Below are 25220 nucleotides of genomic sequence, written 5' to 3' on the forward strand. Positions count from 1 at the left end.
ATGACATATTTCTGGGGAGTGTCTGTAGATTTCATCAATATTGAAGGGGTTTATAAACTTCCCCATTACCAACAGCACACACACACACATACACTCTCTCACACACACACCATCAAGCAACTGCTTTTTTATAATACACACCATCCTATTAACATGAGCTCAACAATCCAAATCATTTAGGTATGAGGTTGTATGGTTAGAGAGAGATGTCTGAGTTAACAAAGTGTGAGGCTAATGAAAAACAGAGAAGCTGTGAATCATAATGAACAGTCATGAATCGAGCCCTAAGTACATTGTACTTCATAAGATGTTATCACTTAAACAAGATTAAACTAAGAAAAAAAACCCCAAACAAACAAACAAACAAAATCCTGCTAAACTTAGAGAAAGACCTTTGTAAAAATTTTTATTTTTTACGGTTTGGGAAAAAATGTCCTTTCCCATATAGGTTGGTTTATTAATACATTTTAAAATATGCTTCTTGATTCTGTTAACCATAAAATTATATAAGGAGAAAAAAATGTGAAAAGGGCTGCTAGGATTGAGGATAAAATGAGGGTTTGCAGCAAAGCTAATATTTCATATAATTTCTTGGTCTTTTACCTTGAACACTAGTAAAGTGTTACATGACCTCAGTGATTCTAAATTTCATAAGGAGTGTCCATTTCTCTGCCTATTCTGTTTCCTTAAGTTACATGCATTGCGGGGCACCTGGGTAGCTCAGTTGTTAAGCATCTGCCTTCGGCTCAGGTCATGATCCAAGGGTCCTGGGATTGAGCCCCACATTGGGCTCCCTGCTCCGTGGGAAGCCTGCTTCTCCTTCTCCCACTCCCCCTGCTTGTGTTCCCTCTCTCGCTATGTCTCTCTCTGTCAAATAAATAAACAAAATCTTAAAAAAAAAAAAGTTATTTGCATTGCCTTTTACTTTAAAAAGTTACTTATTATTTTTAATTTTATTTTTAAAAATTATTTTTAAATTTTAATTAATTACATTTTAAAAAGATCTTATTTTTAAGTAATCTCCACACCCAATGTGGGGCTCGAACTCATGACCCTGAGGTCAAGATTCGCATGCTCCACCGAGACAGCTGGGAGCCCCTTTAATTTTTAAAATTATACAACACATGCTAGTTGTAAAAGATTCTTGCAATCTGTAAGTAAAACAGGTATATTCTTTTACACTTTCCTTTCTAAAGGTAGCTACTTTACCAATCTAGTTTATGTTCTTTTCTATAAAGTTATACACATTTGTGAACAAAGATCTCTAATGTGACTTGTAAACAATTTTTTCCAAGAGCCATCCAGGGTATTTTCATGCCTTAGTGTAACTGTCAATTGCCCCAAAACATGTTATTACTTGTTTTTACTCGTCTCATTTACTTTTCCGTACACAGATACAACTTTTCAACAATGTAGTCAATCCCCCAATTTTTATGTCGTTCTTCAAAAACATCAACCTTCTCAAGGCAATGAATGTTGCATATTGAACCTATAACAAGAAGAAAGGGAAACAAGTGAAAACGTTAATGAAGAATGCAATCGAGGGGCCCCTGGTGGCTCCGTTGGTTGAGCATCCGATTCTTGATCTTGGCTCAGGTCATGATCTCAGCCCCGTGTCGGGCTCCACACTCACCAGGGAGTCTGCTTCTTCCTCTTCCTCTGTTCCTCCCCCTGCTTGCACTCTCTCTCAAATAAATAAATAAAATCTTAAAAAGAATGCAATCGCGGTTCTTCTACAAACTCATCAAATCATTTTATAAAAGCAGTGTTACTGAAGATTTTTTTTTTTAAGTTTTATTTATTTAAGTAATCTCTATACCCAACATAAGGCTCGAACTCATGACCCTGAGATCAAGCATCAGATGCTCTTCCAACTGAGCCAGCCAGGTGCCCCTCTTTTTTTTTTTTTTTTTAAGAACTTATTTTTTAAGGTTTTATTTATTTGACAGAGAGAGTGAGCGAGTGAGCGAGAGAGAACACATGAGCGGAGGAGGGCAGAGGGAGAGGCAGAAGAAGACTCCCTGTTGAGTGGGGAGCCCATGTGCAAGGGGCTCCATCCCAGGACCCTGGGATCACGACCTGAGCCGAAGGCAGACGCTTAACCGACTGAGCCACTCAGGCACCTCCCCTTCTTTTGTTTTTAATGAAAATGAGGAAATGCTAAGGGCAAACTGTCTGAACTCTGAATTGCTATTCCCACTGATAACTCCTAAGACCTAAATTAAACATACCATCTCTCTGGAAGAATTCAAATGCCTCTCACACACCACACCACTTAGCTAAAAAGACATATGACAGAGATCCGTCCCTTTTCTAGGATAAAACAGTCTTCAATAAAAGGGTTTCTGACTTTCAGATTTTATAGACTTCTAGACACGAATAGTTGGTAACAGCTTAAACAGTTAATTGTTGACTTTATTTAAAATATAAACAACTTACCGAATAATTTTTTAATTTCAGCATCTGGAATGTAAAATGGTGGGCCTAGGTAAAAGAGAAACAGGGTGAAGAATAATTTCTATAGATCTAATTCTGAAGAGAAATTCTCAGCTGATTTCCAGGGACTTCGGTAGAGTTATTCCATACACAACATCATTATCAGATTGGTGAGGTGACAGGTTCCTCTGCTTCTTCTTTTACACGTGTCATACCAAAGAAGGAGACTCGCTTACTGAGGGGATGCCAAAGTTGGGTGCCCATCTCCAGCTTAGATGAGACGGCTGGGCCAGCGATGGGGCTTGGGACCTTTCATTTCTTTTTTCCTTTCTCGAGTTTGTATTTAAGTTCCAGTTAGTAAACATACAGTGTAATATTAGTTTCAGGTGAAGAATTCAGTGATTCATCACTTACATACAACACCCAGTGCTCATCACAGGTGCCCCCTTAATCCCCATCACCCATTTAGCCCAACCCCCCACCTCCTCCCCTCTGGTCACCATCAGTGTGTTCTCTACAGTTAAGAGTCTGTTTCCTGGTTTGTCTTTTTTTTTTGCTCCATATGCTCATCTATTTTGTTTCTTAAATTCCACATATGAGTGAAATCATACGGTATTTGTCTTTCTCTGACTGACTTATTTTGCTTAGCATAATATACTCTAGCTTCATGAACATTGTTGCAAATGGCTAGATTTCACTTTTTTATGGCTAATATTCCATCGTATATGTGTGTGTGTGTGTGTGTGTGTATATACACATACATACACCACATCTTCTTTATCCATTTATCAGTCGATGGGATTTGAGTTCTTTCCATAATTTGGTTATTGTAAACAATACTGCAATAAACATTGGGGTGCATGTATCCCTTTGAATCAGTATTTTTGTATCCTTTGGGTAAATTCCTAGGACTACAGTTGCTGGATCATAGGGTAGTTCTATTTTTAACTTTTTGAGGCACCTTCATACTGTTTTCCAGAGTGGCTGCACCAGCTTGCATTCCCACCAACAGTGTAAGAGGGTTCGCCTTTCTCCGCATCCTCGCCAACACCTGTTGTTTCCTATGTTGTTCATTTTAGCCATTCTGGCAGGTGTGAAGTGGTATTTCATTGTGGTTTTGATTTGCATTTCCCTAATGGTAAGTGATGTTGAACATCTTTTCATGTGTCTGTTGATCATCTGTATGTTTTCTTTGGAAAAATGTTTATTCATGTCTTCTGCCCATTTTTTAACTGGATTATTTATTTTTTGGGTGTTCAGTTTTGTAAATTATAAATTTTGGAAACGAGCCCTTTATCAGATATGTCATTTGCAAATATCTTCTCCCATTCCAAAGGTTGCCTGTTAGTTTTGTTGATTGTTTCCTTTGCTGTGCAGAAGCTTTTTATCTTGATGAAGTCCCAATAGTTCATTTTTGCTTTTGTTTCCCTGCCTCAGGAGACACATCTAGTAAGAAGTTGCTACGGTCAATGTCAAAGAGGTTACTGTCTGTGTTCTCTTCTAGGATTTTTATGGTTTCAGTTCTCACATATAGATCTTTTATCCATTTTGAATTTATTTTTGTGTATGGTGTAAGAAAGTGGTCCAGTTTCATTCTTTTGCATGTTGCTGTCCAGTTTTCGGAACTTGGGAATTTTAAAATCAGAATGCAGTTCATTAACAAATTCCTTGGCATTTCCTTCATCTTCTGGAGTATTGATTTCCCATGACTCCTGCACTCACTCTCTATACATCCCTCCCACTTTGCTGCAGGCCATTTACTTTAAAGGAAACTTAGCTTCTGCTCCTTTCAAGAGGTGTTCTGAATTCCAGCCCCAGGCAGAGCTTGTTGTATTTTCTGCCCACAAGCCCTGCCTTAAGCTTCCTGTGCAGGAATGGAATTTAAATCAGATTAGCAGAGCTGAGGTCTGTCTCCATTAATTTCTAGTTCCATCTGATTGTTCCAGACTTAATTATGGACACTAGGTCTCATCTTTTAATGAGCTTTTAAGATCTGATTTACTCAAACAGGAAAAAAAACTAGCATATGTAATTATTTATAAAATGCCATACTTTAAAAAAAAAAACTGTTAAAAATCAAAAAGGGGATTATTTTACAATAAAAGTCTATATATTTGGTTTTCACTTCTTCCTGAAAATAAAAGTTCAGTCATGGAAAAGGTTAAGCTTACAATGTTCAAGCACATCGAAAGGAGTCCAGAAGAAAACAACGCTTTGATAAGTTCAAAACAAAGATCATTCTTAAAGAATGCAATAAATTGTAAAATTTCAGAAATTAAAAAGCCATAATAGTTTAGAGATATTTCTGCACACCTCCTATTGCCCCACATCCACGTGTCACCCATCGTCCTATGAGGGTGTGTCTGTGTGCGAATTTGTAGGCATGCACCTAACACATCCCCACCAGCATGGATGAAGCGTATATGCTATATTCAAAGCAGGGCAACCAGCCTCTCTTCCTCCTACTCCAGAGCTCATGAGACTTCTCTTTTATATTAGGGCCATTCATGTCTCCCTCTCTTCTGTAGTCTGAGCTGTGAACGGTGAACGAAATGGAAGACGAGAAAAACGCGTATCAAGTCGGAAGAAGAAAAAAAGGTTTATAGTTTCCATTTACCCAAACCAGACTTTTCTTCCTATATAAAAAAGCAGTATTCTTCCCTTGATCTAAATTAGGAGCAGATAATACTATCCGTGTCATAGAATTAAATCAGGAAATGAGGCAACATCTTAAAAAAAGAAAAACAAAAGAAACTTTACCTGCGTGTTTAGTGGGATCATAAGAAAGAACAGCCAAGAGGTACTGAAACCCTTTTCGAGTTAGGGACAGCATTATATCTGCATACCTGGAAAGAACACAACAGAGTAAGGTGTTAGAATTCTCCAGAAAGACAAAGCCTGCAGGAGGGAGAGAGGCAGGGAGGGAAACCAGGCTCACTGTCCTCTACATTACTGAGTTTAATTCTTTCTTTCTTTGAGAGAGAGTGCACAAGCAGGGAGGGGAGGCAGAGAGAGAAGCAGACTCCCTGCTGAGCCTGGAGCCCAACGCGGGACTCGATCCCAGGACACTGGGATCATGACCCCAGCTGAAGGCAGACGCTTAACTGACTGAGCCACCCAGGCGCCCTGAGTTTAATTCTTGAATTGACCCCCTGAAGTTGATTTGCATTCTAAATGTCGGACAGTTGGCAAATTCCGTCACCTGCCTAAGCTGGGAAATAGTAAAGATAGGAATCAAAAGGGGGTGGGCTTCCAGAGCCCATCAGACAGGAAGACGTCACATTAAGCCGAGCAGAGGCTCCCTCCAGCCTGTTGCGGGACTTTGAACACACACATCCCAAAGCACTCCAGCTCTGGGGCAGCGCTTCCTGGACCAGGCTGGGGATCAGTCACCTGAGCACTTGCTGAAAAAAAGATGCTTGAGCTCCATTCTCAGAGCCCGATTTGGCGGGTTTGCTGTAGGGCCTGGGATCCTGCAGTTTAACAATATCCTGGGAGTCTGCTTGGGATTCTCTTTCCCTCTGCTACTCCCTGCCCCCCGGCCAATAAATAGATAAATCTTAAAAAAAAAAAAAAAAAGGCAAAAATTCAAGGGAGTATGAAATCAAAGCTCTGCAAGTACCGCATAAACCACGAGTGCTGTTGGCACAGTCCTTTGTGTGGGTGTGGCGGGGTGCAGGTGAGACCACCTCCTGCGTGCCTGATCGGTTCAGAACGGGGGGCACTGCCTGGGGCGGGGCCCATCAGCACAGCGACCCGGAGCGGGAGCTCAGCCCGGTACAGAATGCTGAGCTGTGCTGGGAAACGGAATCGAGAGACCCAGAAAGGAGGTGCTGCTTAGGGGTCGTCACTGTGCTGGAACTGGAGCTTTAGTGGGGTGTGTGGGTTGGCACGGGGAGTTATGAGAAGTCAGACACGCGGGAGCAGAGATGGAGGAGGCAGAGGAAGCCGAATGGGCAGGGTAGGAGGACAGAGGAGACGGGCACAGGGACGTAGAGATGCCGTGAGGGACAGGCAGACAGAGACGGACAGACTGCCCAGCTCTGAGGGAGCCACCTTGGCTCTTGGCACACGGATTTCACCTGGCCTTGGATGTACTGTGATCCCGGTCCAGGGCTCTGTGAGAAACTGGGGGGGGGTGCGGGGGGGTTAGCATGGGGGTTAGGAGTATGCACTTTGCCAGATGCCGGAACTCAAAGCCCAGCCTTTTCACGTAGTGGCTACTAAGCTTGACACATTTTTAACCTCTGCGTGCCTCAATTTCCTCATCTGTAAAACAGGGATGAGACTAGTAACCAACTCACAGGTTGTGGTGCATATTCAATGAGTTTACACACATGAAGTGCTTAGAACATTGCTTGGTATGAGGTAAACGCCTGGGTTAGTTTGTGTTATTCTCTTTAGCAGACTCCCCAGCTAGGGCTGCCTTGAGGGGGTCACACGTCCTTGTAAGAAAAAGTGCTGGACCAAAGCAAACTTTTGAACAAAAAACCGTGGGGCGCCTGGGTGGCTCAGTCGGTGAAGCATCTGCCTTCGGCTCAGGTCATGATCCCAGAGTCTTGGGATCGAGCCCCGGCATCAGGCTCTCTGCTCGGCGGGGAGCCTGCTTCTCCCTCTGCCCTTGGCCCTCCCCCTGCTCATTAGCAGGCTCTCTCTCTAATAAATAAATAAAATCTTAAAAAACAACAACAACAACCTTAATTTTCTGATTGTTGGTCTTAAGAAGAAGGAAGAAGCGGGGTGCCGGGGTGGCTCAGTCTGTTAAGCAAATGACTCTTGATTTCGGCTTAGGTCATCATCTCAGGGTGGTGAGATTGAGCTCCATGTTGGTCTCCCCACTCGGTGGGGGGGGCTCTGTTTAAGATTCTCTCTCTCTCTCCCTGTTCACACTGTCTCTCAAAATAAATAAATTTTTTTTTTTTTTAAGATTTTATTTATTTGACAGAGAGATAGCAGGGAGCCAGGAACACAAGCAGGGGGAGTGGGAGAGGGAGAAGCAGGCCCCCCGCTGAGCAGGGAGCCCGATGCGGGGCTCGATCCCAGGACCCTGGGATCATGACCTGAGCCGAAGGCAGATGCTTAACGACTGAGCCACTCAGGCGCCCTAAATAAATAAATCTTGAAAAAAAAGAAGAAGAAGAAGAAGAAGGAAGAAGTCACTTGCCGTCCCCATGAAGGTGATCAGTCAGACTGGTTTGGCAGGGTTTCCTAGGACTGACACATTTCATTCCCTTTGGAATGTGGACTTTCTCAACCACTTTCAAAAAATTCAGAAAAATGAGAGAGGTTTGCCCCACTGATTTATGTTAAGCCAGACATCTGAGGGGCCCAGCAAGCAAACACATCAGGACTTGCCTACGTGCAATCAAAGCAGAAAAGATGCCCAGTGTTAATGACAGGAATGAGATAAAGTTCGAACATGTTAAGAACCAGGACGAAGATAAAGAAATGCATTTTTCTATTGGCTTGAAGTAAGTTGTTATTCTGGTAACAAAGGTCAACATGTTCTCAGGTGTGCTTGGGGCTGTGCTCACGCGCACACACACACACAGACGCGCGCACACAGAGACTTGCGCGCGCACACACACGTGGCTGGGCTGTGAGGAAAGAGAGAGGGGGATCCAGGGAGGACACAGAGCCTGTGGCTAAGCTAGAACTGGATGCCCTAAACAAGACTTCTAGATGGGGTCTCACTCCTCATTGGTAACCATGAAACAACAGACCAGACGCCACTCAGATGGCCTTTATATCTGGGACAGAGGAAGTGGTAATGGCTGGTCAGAAACAGTGGGTTTCCTTTGCTCTGAGTCTAGTTTGCTTTCATTCGTTTATTTGACAGGTATTTGTTAAGCTCCTACTATGTGCTAGACGTATACTCTACCAGCTAGTGGCGAAATAGCACAGTGTGCCTGGTCTGCCCTTGTGGTGAGCTCTGTGACTTCCAGTTTGCTCCCCACTTGGGGATTTGAGCCACACAGATCAAAGCCCCTGCAAGGACTAGCCTCAAAGAAGAGGATGAACACCATCAGGGAGGGGGAAAGACCCAAAAAGGGAGACCTCCAGCAGATGCGGGTTTAGCAGACATCCGTGGTGTATTATGGAAACAAAGAGGCCGCACGGGATAATGTGAGTTGCTAAAGGACACTGAGGTAACACAGGAAATGCAAAGCAGACACTGAAACATGATGTGGACGTCTGGGTCTGGGAGGAAGAGCAGAGCTGGAAATGTAACAATGAGAAGGGCAGGTACGAGGCATGATTTGTTCTGTTATTTCCCCCAACATGTGGCACAGTGTGTATTTAGAACATGGCTGGAACCTACTACACGTTCGTTGAATGACTGAATTAAAGTAGCAGACTTGAAGGGCTCAGTAAAGAAGCAAGGGCAAGAGACAGGCAAGCACAAGCAAAGCTGAGGATGGTCCCTTAGGGAATGACGACTTCTAGGCGTGTGAGGAAGGGGACTTGCCTACGTGCAATCAAAGCAGAAAGGAAGGGCTTGAGCAGCTGTGGTATTGCGGAGGAGGTAAAGGAGGAGGAGTGGCAACAGAAAGAAAAAGGAACACAGGAGTGTGAATTATCACTGAAGGAAAATATATATTAAGAAAATGTGTGGGGCTCTTGGGTGGCTCAGTCAGTTAAGCGTTTGACTCTTGATCTCAGCTCAGGTCTTGATTTCAGCATCATGAGTTCAAGCCCTGTGTTGGGCTCCAGGCTGGGGAGCCTACTTAAAAAAAAAAAAGGAAAGAAAATGTGGCATGAGGGGCACCTGGCTGGCTCCGTCAGTAGAGGAGGGGACCCTTGATCTTGGGGCTGTGAGTTCGAGCCCCACGTCGGGGTGGAGATTACTTAAAAATGAAATCTTTAAGGAAAAAAAAGAAAATGTGGCATGGTCTACTTAAAGATTAGGTTTGGCAATCGGCTTGACTCATGAAATAATTTTTTTTTTTTTAAAGATTTATTTATTCACTCGAGACACAGGGATACAGAGAGAGAGAGAGAGAGCACGAGCAGGGGGAGAGGCAGAGAAAGAAGCAGGCTCCCTGCTGAGCCAGGAGCCGGATGTGGGGCTCGATCCCAGGACCCTGGGATCATGACCTGAGCTGAAAGCAGATGCTTAACCATCTGAGCCACCCAGGCGCCCCTCATGAAATAATTTTCAAGAAATAAAAATTTTATTTCACTGATGTGGATGCAAGCCTTTGGGTATGTGTTGAGTCTGCCTCCATACCACAAACTAATTCAACATTTATATGCTATCTCCAAGTAAGTACGTGAGTGATACTGGATTGGAAAGTACATAGGATCAGCCATCTTTTACTCTGTATACTTTCTCATGTTTTAATTTTATTTTCTCCTAAGAGTAGGTACAATAAGAATGGTCAAAAACATCACTAACCAAAGCTCTGACATAATGGTAGCTAATATTCAGACAGTTACGGAGAGGAGCCGGGTGCTTTCCACATACGTCCTTTCCTTTAATCCCCACAACTCCTGCAGGGAGAATAATGGAGGGATCATGAGCTTGGGCTTTGACCAAACTCCCTGGGTCTGAGTCTGAATTCTGACTGCGGTCAAGCAACCTGATCTCTTTGACCATAACTCAAGCCCTGCGTTGGGCTCCACCCTCCATCGTTCTTCATCTGCAAAATGGGAATAATGGTGGCATATGCCCCACAGGGTTGTTTGGTGGGTTAAAGGTGTTGATAGAGTGTTTCACACCTGACACATGGCAAGTGCCCCAAACAGCTACCGGGTACAAAGTGGAGGTGGAGGGAGCGGTTTTGGCAGACATGCCCCCATCTTGCAGAGGAATCAGCTGAGACCTGGAGAAGTGGAATACCTGGATCAAGGCATCCCAGCTTGGAAGTGACAGAGCCACAAGCCTTGCACCAGCTCCCCATGGCCATGGCCAAAGCCTACCCTTTTTACACAAAGATGGTACTGAATTTAGGTCTTCTAATTCTGGATACAAGAAGCTATTTCAAACTAGTGAAAGTCTTTTTTTTTTTTTTTTTAAGATTTTATATATTTATTTGAGAGAGAGAGACACAGTGAGAGAGGGAACACAAGCAGGGGGAGTGGGAGAGGGAGAAGCAGGCTTCCTGATGAGCAGGGAGCCCGATGCGGGGCTCGATCCCGGGACCCTGGGATCATGACCTGAGCCGAAGGCAGAGGCCCAACGACTGAGCCACCCAGGCGCCCCAAACTAGTGAAAGGCTTAAGTAATTTTCTGCAGCTCACGGAAAGTACAGCGTGTTAAATGAAGAAGGCCAAAAAGGAAAAGCCAGCGTAATTAAAGAAACCAAATTACTCACCGTTCACGATCGCCTGGGTTAATAGCAACTAAAGCTCCTCTGTCCCAGATCCGGTCAAATTTGCCAATATTGGCTCTGTCAGGAAGAAAAAGAAACAAAAATACATCTTATATAAGAAAATCCAAGTCTTGAACAAGCAGCACAGTGTTCCCAGTGGGGAGTGCTGGTACTTCCCCAGGGATCGGGATCTCTGGCTGCTTTTCTCAGGTCTGCAGGGACGTTTGGACGTGGGTGTGAGGAGCTCCTTCCAGCTTTAGGAGCTGGTGGCAGTAGCCTCCCCCTTCTTCTCTGACTTGGGAGCACAGGGGAGAGCTACAGGACAATTTGGGACCACCGTCTCCTGGCCCCCTGAGCAAGTATCAGGGCCTTTCAGGAGATAAGGTATCACCACCTTCTGCCCTTGGAGATTCCTATTACCGATCAGGTGGAAAGCGAAGACACTGTCTTGCTCATCCTTCCTTTTCCCGACCTGCCTCGAGTCATAACAATGTTCTCCATATTTTGGAAGCTATCCAGGGACGAAGCTATCAAGTGTGCCAACAGGTAGGCCGCGGTCCAAACAACTGCAGGATAGAGACTCACATGCATGCTACTGCAAGGGGACGAGGTAATCAAAAGCCCTCCCTCACCGAGCACTGCCTGGTGAGCACTCAAGTTATTCAAAGTGCAGAGGTGGGATTCAGTCCTACCTGGGAAGATCAAAAAGGTTGCAGCAGTACAATGAAATGTTCCCTTTAGAGCTCTGTAATGAAAGTCAAGAAGAAAAAAATGCTGTTCAGTTAGGAGCTACCTGGATGGTTCAGGAAAGACAAGAGGGTAGCAAAGCACAGCAAAGGTGGTGGGGAGAGGATATGTAATTAAACATGAAGCATGTAATTGTACTGCAAAGAATTTTTTTAACGGAAAATAAAACCTTCCTACAAATAATTTTTTAATGGCACTGTGTTTTTTTAGTTTTGTTTTGTTTGTTTGTTTGTTTGGTTGGTTTTTTTAAGACCTGTCTGGGGTTCTTTGGGATCAACTCAAGGAGAAAAATCATAGAGAGGTTAACCCTGAAGATGAGTTAGCTATTATTTTCAGAGCTTGTTCCGTTTTAGCAATATTAACTTTAGCAGAGTCCTGATATTTTGACACTGTTAAAGGTAAATAAACTGGTCAACCAATGACCAGGCAGGCTGATAGAGGAAGGTCAGATACTTTTAAAGTCATTCATACAAAGTCCAGTTGGGTGGACTCCTGGCTTTTCTCGCTTTCATTCATCGGCTAGTGGGCACTTATTGCCTGAGCCCCTGGTGGACAGGACTACCCTGGGTTCTAGAGAGTGGGTGTGAATCTGACCGCAGGGAGGACAGCCTGGTAGAGCAGAGAGGCGTGGGCGTGAGACACATTAAGGACGGGATGGCCTGTGCCGTTCTGGTTGCATGCCCGAGAACATAGGGACTCAGAAGACGGAGCAGGGAGCTGCCTGAGAGCACCGGGCAAAGCTCAACAAGAGGCAGCCTCTGAAAGGGTGTCTGGATGCATCTGCTAACATTACAGGGTGGGGGAGCTGGGGGTGCAGTCCAGGGGGCGTAAACAGACATGGATTCCTCTGGGTCCAGGGGATGTGAGAAGCCTGGGGGGTGGGGGTGAGGGTGAAGGGCAAGGAAGGAGAGGTCAGGACATGCAACTATTGGATTGTATCCTGAACTGAGGCACCAACAGGGGTTGACGAACAGAGGAAGGGTCTCTAAAGACCAGTCTGGAAGCACCGTGGGGGTCAACACAGAGGGGTGGGCGAGGTGGCAGAGAGGACAGCCAGCGAGTCTCAACTTTGGGGAGCTTTAAACAGTACTGATGCTGAGCCCCACCCCTGAAGATTCTGATTTAATGGGTCTGGGGTGAGCCCTCGGACTGGGAATTTTGTAAGATCCACAGGCCTTTGCAAATGTGCCCCCGAGGCTGAGAACCACTGCTCCAGGAATAGCCTCTTTGGATTGAGTAAACTCCTGGGATGATTTGAGAACAGGGTGGGAGGAAGCTGTAAAATAAAGTACTATTAAGCCTCCTACTGACCTGCCATTAGTTTCAGTACTTAGAAAACAGAGTACCTTGTGAGAGACTGAATGTACCAACAGGGACGATGACCAGACCACGTAGGAGCAGAGAGCTTGGACCCATTGTGGCAGCCAGCCTGGGAAGCCAAGCCACAGTCTCGGCTTCGATGACTTGTCAGTGACCGCCAGCCTCCCTAATTTTTATCCCCTTTTCCCCTTCCAACTCAAGATCAACCAGAGAAAGCCAAATACGCTCCCCAAACCAATCCCGCGGGATGCCCCCTCTCCGTAGCCCACGTCCGCCTCCCCAAGCCAACAGCCTCCAATCAGCCTCCCTGTGGTTTCCAGCACAAAGCTCTCCCACCCCGCCTGCCTCTGAGCCTCTGAGCACAAGTAGCTGGCCTCTCGTGTTCTCATTTGGGTGGTCTTCTATTCCCTTGTTCTTACCCCCAGCGGGCGAAGCAGTTCCCGGGGCTCGTTGTGGTCACAGGATGAAGACAACTCCCAAATCTATCACTTCCAGCCCAAACACCCCCCACTGCCCCAGAGACATAAAGCCATTTGCCAGCTACACCTTCGCCATTCCACAGCTCTCTTAAACTCATCATCTTTTTTTCTTTTTAAGTGATTTCTACGCCCAACGTGGGGCTCAAACTCATAATCCGGAGACTTAGAGTTTCATGCTTTATCCACTGAGCCAACCAGGCGCCCTAAACTCATCATTCTGAGAACAAAACTCATTTTCTCTGCCTCTTCAGCTTGCTTCTCTTTTATTCTCTGCCATCCATTCTAGTCATCTGGGCTGGAGATGCAAAGTCAGCTCCCCGCTTCATCCCCACTCAGTTAATCCTAAATCCTGTCCGTCTGACAGCCTAAACATTGCTTCGATCTGTCTGTTCCTCTATATGCCCTATGGCCCTCTGAGTGCAAGCCTTCAAGGGCTCTTCCCTGGACCTCTGCTCACAGCCTCTCATCTGGTCTCTCTTCCAGGAGGCCACCTCCCTTGAGGCCCCAAGGATGGTTCGTCTCAAAAGAAAATCCAGGCGGGTCGTGCTCCTCCTTAAAATCCTTACTGCTCAGGATGCAGGACCAGCCTCCCAGGGCATCTGACACCACGACCGGGCCTGCCTGTCTGCCTGTCCAGGCTCTACCTGTCACGATGCTTCAGGAAGCATCCCGAGGCTGGGTTAGGGGACTCTCCTCTTTATTCCCTTCATACCCTGTGTCATTACCCTTAGCTCTGTGTATGACAAACAGCTTTCTCTGTTTTTCTTCTCTCCTAAGCAAAGAGATTCTTTAGGACAGGGACTCTTTTTATCTCTTCAATGTCTTATGCGTGGCACGAGACATTCTCAGAAATGCCTGTTTATAAATTAAAAAAATCAAACAAACCCAAACCAAAGCCATGAGTCTAGATAGGCTTTGATATCAGCAGTTATATATATTTGTGCGTATCTAGTGATCACCTATCTTTTTCAGCCCTAGCTCCTTAAACTCTGTAATGTTCAGGTGAATCTGTGTGAGAAAGTGGGGTCATGTGACACTCGTATAGTAACCCAGGCAAAGAAAAATCTTTCTTATGGGGACATGGAAATCATTATTTACCAAAAACAAGACAAACCTTGAAAACTTTGGCTCCAGGAATTTCCATGATGGGTTCTTCTGAGTAAGAAAGATTCTGCTCTGTAAAAAATTCCCGTATCCCAAGTTCACTGATTTCCACACCTACGACACTGTGTCCTAGGTCTGCAAACCTGCATGAAATCATATATTTACACTTACATTTTCCTTCCAAATACAGTACTAAATAAAAGGGTATATCCCAATAAACATTTCCCTTAATTTTAAGGGATTTATATGAATTCGGGGTCACAGGGGTTCATAGAACTTATAGGGAAGTGGCTCTGTTTATTCTGAAACCTAATAGTACATGGAATTCGGAAAAACTGATTTATATGGCCTTAGGAAAAAATTAAAAATTTGGAAAACTCTACCTTAAAATGTTGATCTACTTACAAATGGGTTTGATTAAAAGAGTTTCTAATTTAAAAGCATCCTGTGGATTAGAAATGCTTTTTAATTTCTCTAGATCAGCCCTGTCCATCAAAACCCTCTGTGCTGATGGAGTTGTGTGCACCTGTACTGTGCAATCCAGCAGCCACTAACCACACTGGCTATTGGGCACTTGAGATGTGGCTAGTGTGGTTTAGTTCATTATTTTATTTTTTTTAAAGACTTTGAGAGTGCACGTGCATGCGAGTGCGGGGGGGAGGGGCAGAGGGAGAGGGAGAATCTCAAACAGGCTCTGCACTCAGTGGGGCTCCATCTCACTACCCCGAGATCACGACCTGAGCCAAATCCAGAGTCAGAGGCTCAATAGACTGAGCCACCCAGGCGCCCTAGTGTGACTCAGTTTAAACTGAAATAGCCACATGTGGTTAGTAGCCATCATGCTAGAGAACAGGGCTCTAGAACATTAGCATCCATTCCTATAATCTTACCATTTCCGTTTACTTACAATAAACACTATCCAGAAATTTGTCTACCTGCCATATGCAAATAACTAGTGTTTTCCTGGTAAGCTTTATAATTACAGAATCCACAGTCTTGGGATCTTGGACTCCAGAAGAAACAGTGCTAGTGGCACAGTACTGATTTTTATCAAATTAAATAAACACATACAAGCAGTTCTGCTGTAATGCAACATAGGCATCCCTAAAAAAATCACTGTGCTATGCAAAATCATGCGATAAAAATGGAAAGGCTTATGGGGAAATGCGGAGCAGGGCACAACATTGAAAAACTGAGCCACAGTGGACTATTACTCAGCCCTAAAAAAGAATGAAGTCTTGCCACGTGTGACCACAAGAATGGACCTTGAGGGCATTGTGCTAAATGAAGTAAGTTAAAGTAAAAAGAGAAAGACATATACTGCATGGTTTCACTTCTATGTGGAATCTAAAAAAAGCAAAAAAAAAAAAAAAAAACCAACCAAGCTCGTAGATCCAGAGAACAGATTGGTGGTTGCCAGAGATAGGGGTGGAGGGTGGTCAAAATGAGCGAAGGGGGTCAAAATTCCCAGTTATGAAATAAATAAGCCCCATGGGGATGTAACGCACAGCATGGGGAATATAGTTAATAATATTTGAAAGTTACTAATGGAATAGATCTTAAAAGTCCTCATCATAAGAAAAAAAATTCTGTAACTACGTCCAATGATGGATGTTAACTAGACTTATTGTGGTCATTTTACAATACATACAAATATTAAATCATTATCTTATACACCTAAATGTTATATGTCAATTATACCTTAATTAAATTTTTAAGAAAGCTGTTACACATTTGCCATAACTTATCTCTGTGAATCAGGATTTTCTCAAAAATATACAGTTAACACTTTAGAAATAAACTGAATAAATAATGCATAAGAAAAAAAAAACAACCTTGTCAGTGCCACATTAAAAAGAAGAAAGATAGGGGGTGCCTGGCTGGAGCGTGGGAGTCTTGATCTCCGTGCGAGTTGTGAGTTCAAGCCCCCATGTTGGGTGCAGAGATTACTTTAAAAAAATCAAATCTTAAAAAAAAAAAGAGAGAGAGCCAGGAACCTAACAGAAATGGTGGCACAGTGTTTTAAACATGTTAAATGGTTACAAAATATATAAAAACCCCAAAGCGTTGGAAGGGCCATAGCTTGTGAGTTATTGTGCACTGACTGAGGGGGATTACTGGAAAGTTCTAACCCCAGCTGTGGGTGGGAGTGGCTCACAGCACACAGGTCAGCCGGGCTGTCCGGGAGCTGCTGGAGGCCTGTGCACGGTGCGTCCTGTCCCTTCACACAAGACTGCACTCAGCTGCCTGTGGTTTTCTGCTCTTACCTCATGCTTCTTGCACACGAAATGACACAGAAGCGAATGTGAAATTCACGTCATGCCCAATTTGTTCCCTGATTTATCAGTGGGGTCCGAGTGAAGTTAGCATTTTCCAAAACAAGAGGTAGAGTGGAACTGATTGTATCTATTGCCCACATAAGACTACCACTTCCAACAAGATCAGAGCATAAACTATTTACAGTTCTAAAATAAACATATTGGGGGCGTCTGGGTGGCTCAGTCGGTTAAGCTTCTGCCTTCGGCTCGGGTCATGATCCCAGGGTCCTGGGATTGAGCCCCGCATCGGGCTCCCTGCTCGGTGGGAAGCCTGCTTCTCCCTCTCCCACTCCCCCTGCTTGTGTTCCCTCTCTCGCTGTGTCTCTCTCTGTCAAATAAATAAACAAAATCTTTAAAAAAATAAATAAATAAAATAAACATATTGGGGCGCCTGGGTGGCTCAGTTGGTTAAGCGACTGCCTTCGGCTCAGGTCATGATCCTGGAGTCCCGGGATCGAGTCCCACATTGGGCTCCCTGCCCAGTGGGGAGTCTGCTTCTCCCTCTGACCCTCCCCCCTCTCATGTGCTCTCTCTCTCTCTCTCATTCTCGCTCTCTCACATGAATAAATAAATAAATAAAAAGATCTTTAAAAAAAATAAACATATTAATAACTTGTCTAAATATGTAAGTTAATATACAGGGAATATCTTTTAATGCTTTATTTTATTCTTCATTCATTTATTAAATAATTGAATTATTTTATTTTATTTTATTAAGTAGGCTGTATGCCCAATGTGGGGCTTGAATTCATGACCCTGAGATTGAGTGCTGCATGCTCTTCCGACTCAGCTAGCCAAGTGCTTCCACTTGAGGAAAATTTAGTATTTTTTTAATTCTCCATACAAAGTTATCCAAACTGGCTGTGAGGACTTTTTTTTAAGATTTTATTTATTTATCTGAGAGAGAGAGAGAGAACTCATGCACAAGCAGGGGGAGGGGCAAGGGAGAGAGAGAAGCTTGTTCCCCGCTGAGTAGGGAGCCCGATGCGGGACTCGATCCCAGAACGCTGGGATCATGACCTGAGCCGAAGGCAGATGCTTAGCTGACTAAGCCACCCAGGCGCCCTGGCTGTGAGGATTTTTATTTACACTGAAAATTAAAGCAGAGCCTATTATAGACTGACAGGCTGGATTATATTTGACTACATCGTCCTTAAAAAAAAAACCTAAAGAAATGTGTTAAATGTTTTATTTTAATGCTTTTGGGCCTTGCCTCATAGTTATCTATTTACATCTGGTATCTGGGCAGACCTCAATACACAAATTAGATATATAAATGAAAAATCCTCTAATATAAAAGCTTACCTGCAATTGTAATAGCTTAGTTCTGGTATTTTTGTTACAAATGACGTTAGACCCCAAATATTCGACAATCACATTTAATTGTCTTATCATTCCATTTCCTAATCTTGTCTCAAAACCTCTGCTAGTGCTAGATTGTTAACACTTAATGACATGGCAATAAGACAGTCTGTCCATAGAGTTAATGTTTTCCTTGCAAGTAGTTTCCAAAGCAACTCTTCTGGTTCAGCGAGTTGGTTAGGTGTAAGTCCAATGATATAGTTTAAATATTCTCAATTTCGTGGCCACACTAGAATTTGCCACCACAGCTGCCGTGTCCCAAATGCTCAGCTGCAAGTTGTGCTCGTAGTGGGAGGGGAGAGCTGGGCTGAACCGTGGGCTACATACTGTCTTGCCAAAGAGTTGTAATTCATTTTGAATTTTTCTGTCCACCTCTATTAAAAATATCTAAGACTAACTCAGCCAAATTCCTAAACCACCTACGAAAATGAAACTGTGCACAAAGATGTTGCAGATATAAGAGGGAAGGCTGGTCCTCTGTACCCCGAGACCCCCACCATTGGTTCCAAACTCTATTTTTTTTTTCTTAGCAACTCAATACAGAAAGACTAGACCACACCAGTGGTTTGTGCTGTGTCTCACTGTTGGAGAAATTATCTCCATGAACCCACAGTAATAGTCTACTAAAAATAAAGAATCCCTGTGCATTTCCTGAGAATGGAATTTTTAAACCTATATCCTATTAAATATTCACCCAACATATTTGTCATCAAGACAAGAAAGTGTGTGAATGCTTATCTGCTCTTACCATTTCATCTCAACTGCTTTTCCACAAAGTGGAAAAAATACTCTCAGTCCATTCTCGCCCTTAAGGAAAGTATCCAAATGCTTCTTTAATAGCCTGGGGAGGAAAAAATATATTTTTGTTTTCGTTAGCCCAACGCACGGAGGGAAGGACTATACTCGTATGATGCTAAGTACTCTTCATGCATTATCTCTGAATATTCCCCACAACTTTACAGAGTAGAAAACAAAACATTCGTTATTATTCTCTCTAGTTTATATATGAAGGAAGAGGGAGGTGAACTAAGTCGCTTCGTCACATAGCTAGTGAGTAGGTAATCTGACTTAACCCTGGGGCTTTCCTCACTAGTAACTTAAAGTTCTTTTTTCTTGATGCTTTGAAAATTCTTTATTAATTTCCTGAATATGTATGTATGTGTGTGTGTGCGTGCGTGTGTGTGTGTGTAAAAGAGAGAAAGAGAGAGAGAAAGAGAGATGGGGAGCCTCTGGACTCACCAAATTCTTCAACATTCGTTTTATGGGAAGCTCTCTAAACATGGACTCAGGTCTCAGACTCTGAAGCTCTGGGAAGTTTAATTCCCCCTGTAGACACGTGGTTCTTCTAAGGTCACCCGCATGACAAAGATAACCCATACAATGGCTCTGGGAAGATGCCCCAACTACCACTCAGTGTGGCCCAGATATACCCCTGCTGTTCTGAAGCCTACTACTACTAACACACTGCTCAACACCCTTGCTCATGTATTAACTTCTCTCAGCTTCTCTGCCTCCACCACATAGATAACACTTTACGTTTGAACACATGCTGTCGGAAAGCAAAGTCAGAACACCACCACTTTTCATGGGGCGCCTGGGTGGCTAGTCAGTTAAGCGTCTGCCTTCAGCTCAGGTCATGATCCCACAGTCCTGGGATCGAGCCATCGGGATCCCTGCTCAGTGGGGAGTCTGCTTCTCCCTCTCCCTCTGCCCCCCATCCCCCATCGTGTTCTCTCTCTCTCTCCGTCAACCAAAGAACACCACCACTTCTCAGTATAAAGAGATATACACATTAACGTGGGCATCTGCTGCATATATAAACATGCATGACCAATACGCAGATGCTACGGGGGCTTAAAAGAAAGATGTATTTCATAAATCTCGGATGCCTGTAACTGTAAGTCACACTATTATTTATACGCCCTGGGAAGAGGTAAGATTGCCGATTAACCCGTGACGTGCCCGAGATGCTAAAACATGAAAAACTAAACATGTGCTTTGTAAAATCACTCCAATAATGTGTACCTATATTACTATTTCTACTTCCAAAGCCAGTTTCTGATAGAGCATTTCTCTATCATAAACCAAACATTTCTTACTGATGTCCTTGCTCTTGATGGAATCCAATTTTGCGGCTCACCCACTTTTCTTGCCATTCTTCCAGAGTCAATACTCGGTCTTTCTGTACCTCGGTATCGGGGTACTCTTTAACGTCAAGTAAAGTTCTTGTATCATCCATGGTTGCAGAGACACCTTTGCCTTGCATGCGGATGACTCCAATGCCTGTGCAGAAAATATTTGCAATGTTGTCATTTAAGGGCATTGCAATTCTACTGATGAATGAAAGAAAAACCGATTATCCTTAGCAGTCTGGCTTTTAACAATATTTCAACATCCAAGGAAAAACCATCTGAAAAATTACTTCCCAGTGAGTCTGATGGTAGAGGCATACCTCATATTACATATTAGGAAGGAGCTTTAAATAAACAGAATTATGTCTTAGTGTCAGAGTCCAAAGGGCTTAAGTTTTAAAAAAAGGAGAGGACAAAAAAAAAGAAGAAGAAACAGGCAGGCCACACTTGATCATTTTTGTAAGCTTAGAATTTTTTCTAGCATCTCACTCTTTAGTTTTTAACATTTGATTTGAAGTTTACTTATTTTTTTATCCATTATAATGCATATGATTTAAAGAGTTTCAGAGTTATTTATTTTTAAGATTTTGTTTATTTATTTGAGAGAGAGAATGAGAGAGAGAGAGAGCACATGAGAGGGGGAGGGTCAGAGGGAGAAGCAGACTCCCCGCTGAGCAGGGAGCCCGACGCGGGACTCGATCCCAGGACTCCAGGATTATGATCTGAGCCGAAGGCAGTCACCCAACCAACTGAGCCACCCAGGCGCCCCAAGAGTTTCAGAGTTATAAAGATAGCAGTCTCTATTCCCAATGAGAAAGGCAACCATCTTGAACTCTTTTAGCTGAGTCTTGAAATCTCTGTATCTCAAAACAGCATGCTTATTTTCCATCTTCCTGGTTTTTCATTTCTAGGTAGCATGGAGAGAAGACACCCATTTTGCTCTCTTTCAACTTCCCAACACACACACACCACCTTCTCATTTTCCCCATCCTTTCAACATAGACACAGCCTATTTATTTTTAACGTTTATTTATTTAGTTATTTAAGTAAGCTCTCCATCCAACGTGGGGCTCAAACTCCCAACCCCAAGATCAAGAGTTGCTTGCTCCTCCAACTGAGCCAGCCAGGTGCCCCCACATAAACACAGCCTATTTTTGATTAAATATTTGGGGTACACACGATTATGACCAGGTAAATATTATTCACAGCAAAACCACATAGTATTCTATGATTACTTTTCCTTTTCTGTACAACTTTTTTATTCTGCAGTTAATAACTGCCTTGCTTTTTCATTTATAAGATTCCTATGTACTGGTCACTAATTCAACTCCAAGCTCCACCAATTATCCCAATATCCTATCAATACACTCTCAATCTCTTCAGTTATCAGATATCTTACCAATATCACCCTCTTGGAGAAGACTCTCCAGAGACTTCTGACCTAGATGCTCTCCACTCTTATTGCATAGCTAGGATTCTGGGATCTCTCTTGATCATCACCCTGGAGAGTTCTTTATCTTTTGATGAATCTCCTGCTTCTTTTATTCTATGCTTTCCTTTTTTTTTTTTTTTAAGTGTCCTTATACTGGTGAAGCACAACCTCCAACAGCTTTTTGAGAAAGGGTGCATAGGAGAAAAGGTTTTTGCGACTTTGCATGTCTTCATACTATTCTCAGTTCTTGATGTGTTGTTTTGTTTTTTTTAACATATAATGTATTATTTGTTTCAGAAGTACAGGTCTGTGATTCAACAGTCTTACACAATTCACAGTGCTCACCATAGCACATACCCTCCCCAATGTCTATCACCCAGCCACCCCATCCCTCCCACCCCCCCCACTCCAGCAACCCTCACTTTGCTTCCCAAGAGTAAGAATTCCTCATATCAGTGAGATCATATGATACATGTCTTTCTCTGATTGATGTGTAGTTTTGCTGGGTATAGAATTCTTGGTCAGAAACCATTTTTTCTTCAATTTTGAAAAAGCCATTCCATTGTCTTCTAGTTTCCAGAGATATTGCTTAAGTTCAAAGACGTTCTGATCCTGATATTTTCCATGAGGCCAATATGCTTTTTTCTCTTGCAAAGCTTTTCTTTGCCCCTAGTTTTTCCAATTTCATAATTCTATGCCTTCTTTTGGGTCTATTTTCAACCATTTGGCTGAATTCTTTTAATCTGGAAGGTCCTATCTCTCAATGCTGGAAAAAATCTTGAATTATTCACATAACAATTTATGTCCCTCTTTTGTTTCTATTTCTTTCTGGGACCCCTTTTATTTGGCTGTAGAACCTCATGACCTAGTATTATAAATTTCTCGTATTTTTTTCTATTTTCCAGCTCTTCGTCTTTTTGCTCCATTTTCTCAGCGACTGCCTTAATTTTTATCTTTCTACCTTTCTATTTAGTTTTTAAATAAAAATTTTTTTTCCTGCTATCAAGGCTTTAATTTTCAAGAGCATATTTTTTTTGTTTCTGATGTTCTTTTTGTATTATTTTGTTCTTATTTCATATATAGAATGATATAATATTTTATCTGCATAGTCTGCTGCTTACGAGTCACTTTTTCTGTTGGTTTGTCTTCTGTCTTTCCAACTAGTGACTTTCCTCAAATGCTTACAATTATTACTACCTGCTCATGTTTAAGAGTAGTACTAAAAAGCTGATTAGATGTTTAAGTATGTGGGTGGGCTCACTGACCGCAAGCTTCACTGGAAGGATGATATGAATGGATTTCATGTGGAAACCTAGATAGCATTATTTTTATTTTCTTTTGACTGGTCAGACTTTCCATAGATCGCTCTCCCAACCCCTGTTGTAAGGATCAAGTCCTTGGGGGCCATGGTCGAATACTCACATGAGAAAAGGATAGAAGTGAGAGAGGGTCCCAACATTTGGTTTGCCTGTGTTTAACTAGTCTCCATTTTCAGTGTGGTACTCAAAGCCCCAACTGTGTATTTGTCTCTCCCCAGTCCAGAGAGTCCTTACCTTCTGCAGGGAATAAAGCCTCCCCCCAAACTCTGCTGGTGCCCCTAGAGACAGGCAGTTACCTTGTTGCAGGGAGTTGCGAAAGGGATCTGGGGATTTAGCCTTTTCTGAACCAAAATTTCAAGCAATGCTTCTAGTTTTAATCATACCCCTTCCACCTCCTGGAGGAACCTGGCACCACTAATTCCTGAGCATTTGGGGTTTCTATAATGCAAATAGGGTTGTTTATTGGCTTTCCCCGTTGCTGGTTTAGAATTTAGCTTTCTTCAGTCTGCAAAATCCTTTACCACTTGCCCATCTGCTTTCTGGATTTCAAAATTTTATTGCATTTGTCTCCTCATCTGTTCTCCCTACCCTAGTGATTTATGCCTTTAAAAAACCCTGTTGTTGTTTTGATGGGGTTTCAGGAGGGAGTGAAAGTAGATATGTGGGTTTGATGTCCTATCTCTATTCCATAAGTTTGTATTTTCAAATAATTTTCTTGTAGTTCCTTTTTTGCATGGGAAAATGCACACAAAGGAACTGAGAAAAAAAGGACACCTAAACATAACTGCAAATCTATCTGAAGGTATGAGGAAAATGTCTGTCCTTTCAATGTGAACTCTGTAATACTAAGGACAATATAACTTGATTAATTCTAACATTCCCTTTGAATCGTGATACTAATTTAGTTTGGATTGTACTAGCATGGTATTATTGGCGGGTCTAATTTAATGATTTATCAGTGAGAATAGCAAACATCACCTACAAGCAGGTATTTCAGGAAAAGTTCCCTTTATTGCAAAATTTGGTTCCAGGGGCCTTAGGATTTAAGGAGAAGGCACACACCCCCCCCGCCCCTCTGGAATTGGGAACATAAATTCACTTCTCAGAAAATACTTGTTAACAAATGCTTTTGCAAGGTCCTGTTGATGTCAGAAGGTGACTCAGTTTTCTGAGAGGTCAGAGGGAAGCATCTGATTATATTGGGTATAGAAAAGCAAAAGAGAGTTACAGTTTTCCCATCTACATTTTCAGTCAGAAACTGGAACCTGAGGTTCTGCTTTCATAAAGCAGTTCTCTACTCAAAACAAAAGGGAAGCATAATTTCATCCTAGAGCCAGTGCAACCTGGAATTGGACAATTCTATCTCTTTCACACAAACTTGAAATGTAAGTTAACATCATGTATATAACTTAACCACTTCTTAGCTGTTCTAATAGCATCTGAACGTGTACTTGCCCGCGTGCTTTTCGAGAGAAATAAAAAGTTTCTTTCTATAACAAGATAAAAGTGCAAATTATAAGAATCAGGAAACGCAAAGTTCACAACTGTTCCTACCCACACACGGAAGCAGCAGATGTGCCAGTTTGGCCCCCTAAGTCCTCTTTGGATGAACTCTCAAGTCTGGCTTCCTCTGTCACCTTTCCAAAAAAACATGTTTCTGCTTTAGATTTATTTTTAAATGTTAGATTGAATAACTTCTCTAAAGTGCGCAGATTTTGAGTATGGCTCAGTGAATTTTTAGATATGCATACACGTGCGTAACAACCTTGGAGCAAGACAAAATATTTACAGCACCCCAGTACCCAATCCCCCGCCCCCACCCTCGCCCCCAGAGCATCACTCACTATTTAGCAAGTACTTCTCTTTTCTTAAAAACACTAATACAGAGCGATGCTTTGGGGGCGCTTTAAATCATGAACTCAGGTCATTCATTGCCCGACCTCGTTATTCCCAGGCCCCATTCTGCTTCCTGAACCCCATTTCGGGGCGCGGACTGCTGGGCTGCCCACGCTGGTCAGGATGCCCCAGTCCAGAATCCCGATCACAGGCTCGCACCTAGCAAGCCGTGCCAACTCTCCCGCACCCTCTCGGCGCCCAGGGAAGCCTACCTCGCGCGCGTCCGGCAGCCAGCAGCTGGTTCCGGCGCCGCCGCCCGCCCCAAGGGCCCTGGCCCGCGCGCCCCGCCCCGGGCCCGCCCCCTCCCGCCCCCCGCGCGCAGATCCCGCCCCCCGCCCCAGGCGCCCCGGCTTGCGCAGC

General features: G+C 43.3%; 1 protein-coding gene across 3 annotated transcripts; it reads right to left on the reverse strand.

The window, feature by feature from the left end:
• Nucleotides 1-389: 389 nt before the first annotated feature.
• On the reverse strand, nucleotides 390-25144 carry TPMT (thiopurine S-methyltransferase). Of its 3 annotated transcripts, XM_036078114.2 has the most exons (9): nucleotides 25073-25144; nucleotides 20181-20364; nucleotides 18830-18922; nucleotides 14412-14544; nucleotides 11444-11496; nucleotides 10755-10829; nucleotides 5197-5282; nucleotides 2440-2484; nucleotides 390-1489 (listed from the first exon to the last, which is right to left on the reverse strand). In XM_036078114.2, the coding sequence occupies exons 2-9, from the start codon at nucleotides 20345-20347 to the stop codon at nucleotides 1377-1379; spliced, it is 765 nt and encodes a 254-aa protein (XP_035934007.2). In that variant the 5' UTR covers nucleotides 20348-20364; nucleotides 25073-25144; the 3' UTR covers nucleotides 390-1376. The 3 variants fall into 3 exon arrangements, with proteins under 3 accessions (XP_035934007.2, XP_035934008.2, XP_035934009.2); XM_036078115.2 differs by lacking the exon at nucleotides 18830-18922; XM_036078116.2 differs by lacking the exons at nucleotides 390-1489; nucleotides 2440-2484 and adding an exon at nucleotides 2491-4970.
• Nucleotides 25145-25220: the final 76 nt, after the last annotated feature.

The sequence above is a fragment of the Halichoerus grypus genome, chromosome 9 (assembly GCF_964656455.1).
Source record: "Halichoerus grypus chromosome 9, mHalGry1.hap1.1, whole genome shotgun sequence".
Classification (NCBI taxonomy): Eukaryota; Metazoa; Chordata; class Mammalia; order Carnivora; family Phocidae; genus Halichoerus; species Halichoerus grypus.

Excerpts from the sequence above, each read along its gene's own strand:
- TPMT (XM_036078114.2), bottom strand. The coding sequence starts at position 20,347 with ATGCAAGGCAAAGGTGTCTCTGCAACCATGGATGATACAAGAACTTTA. Across the intron at positions 14,545-18,829 it reads AAAGCAGTTGAGATGAAATG|GTTTGCAGACCTAGGACACA; the intron begins GTAAGAGCAGAT and ends GATTTCATGCAG. Across the intron at positions 11,497-14,411 it reads CTGGAGCCAAAGTTTTCAAG|AGCTCTAAAGGGAACATTTC; the intron begins GTTTGTCTTGTT and ends CTTTCATTACAG.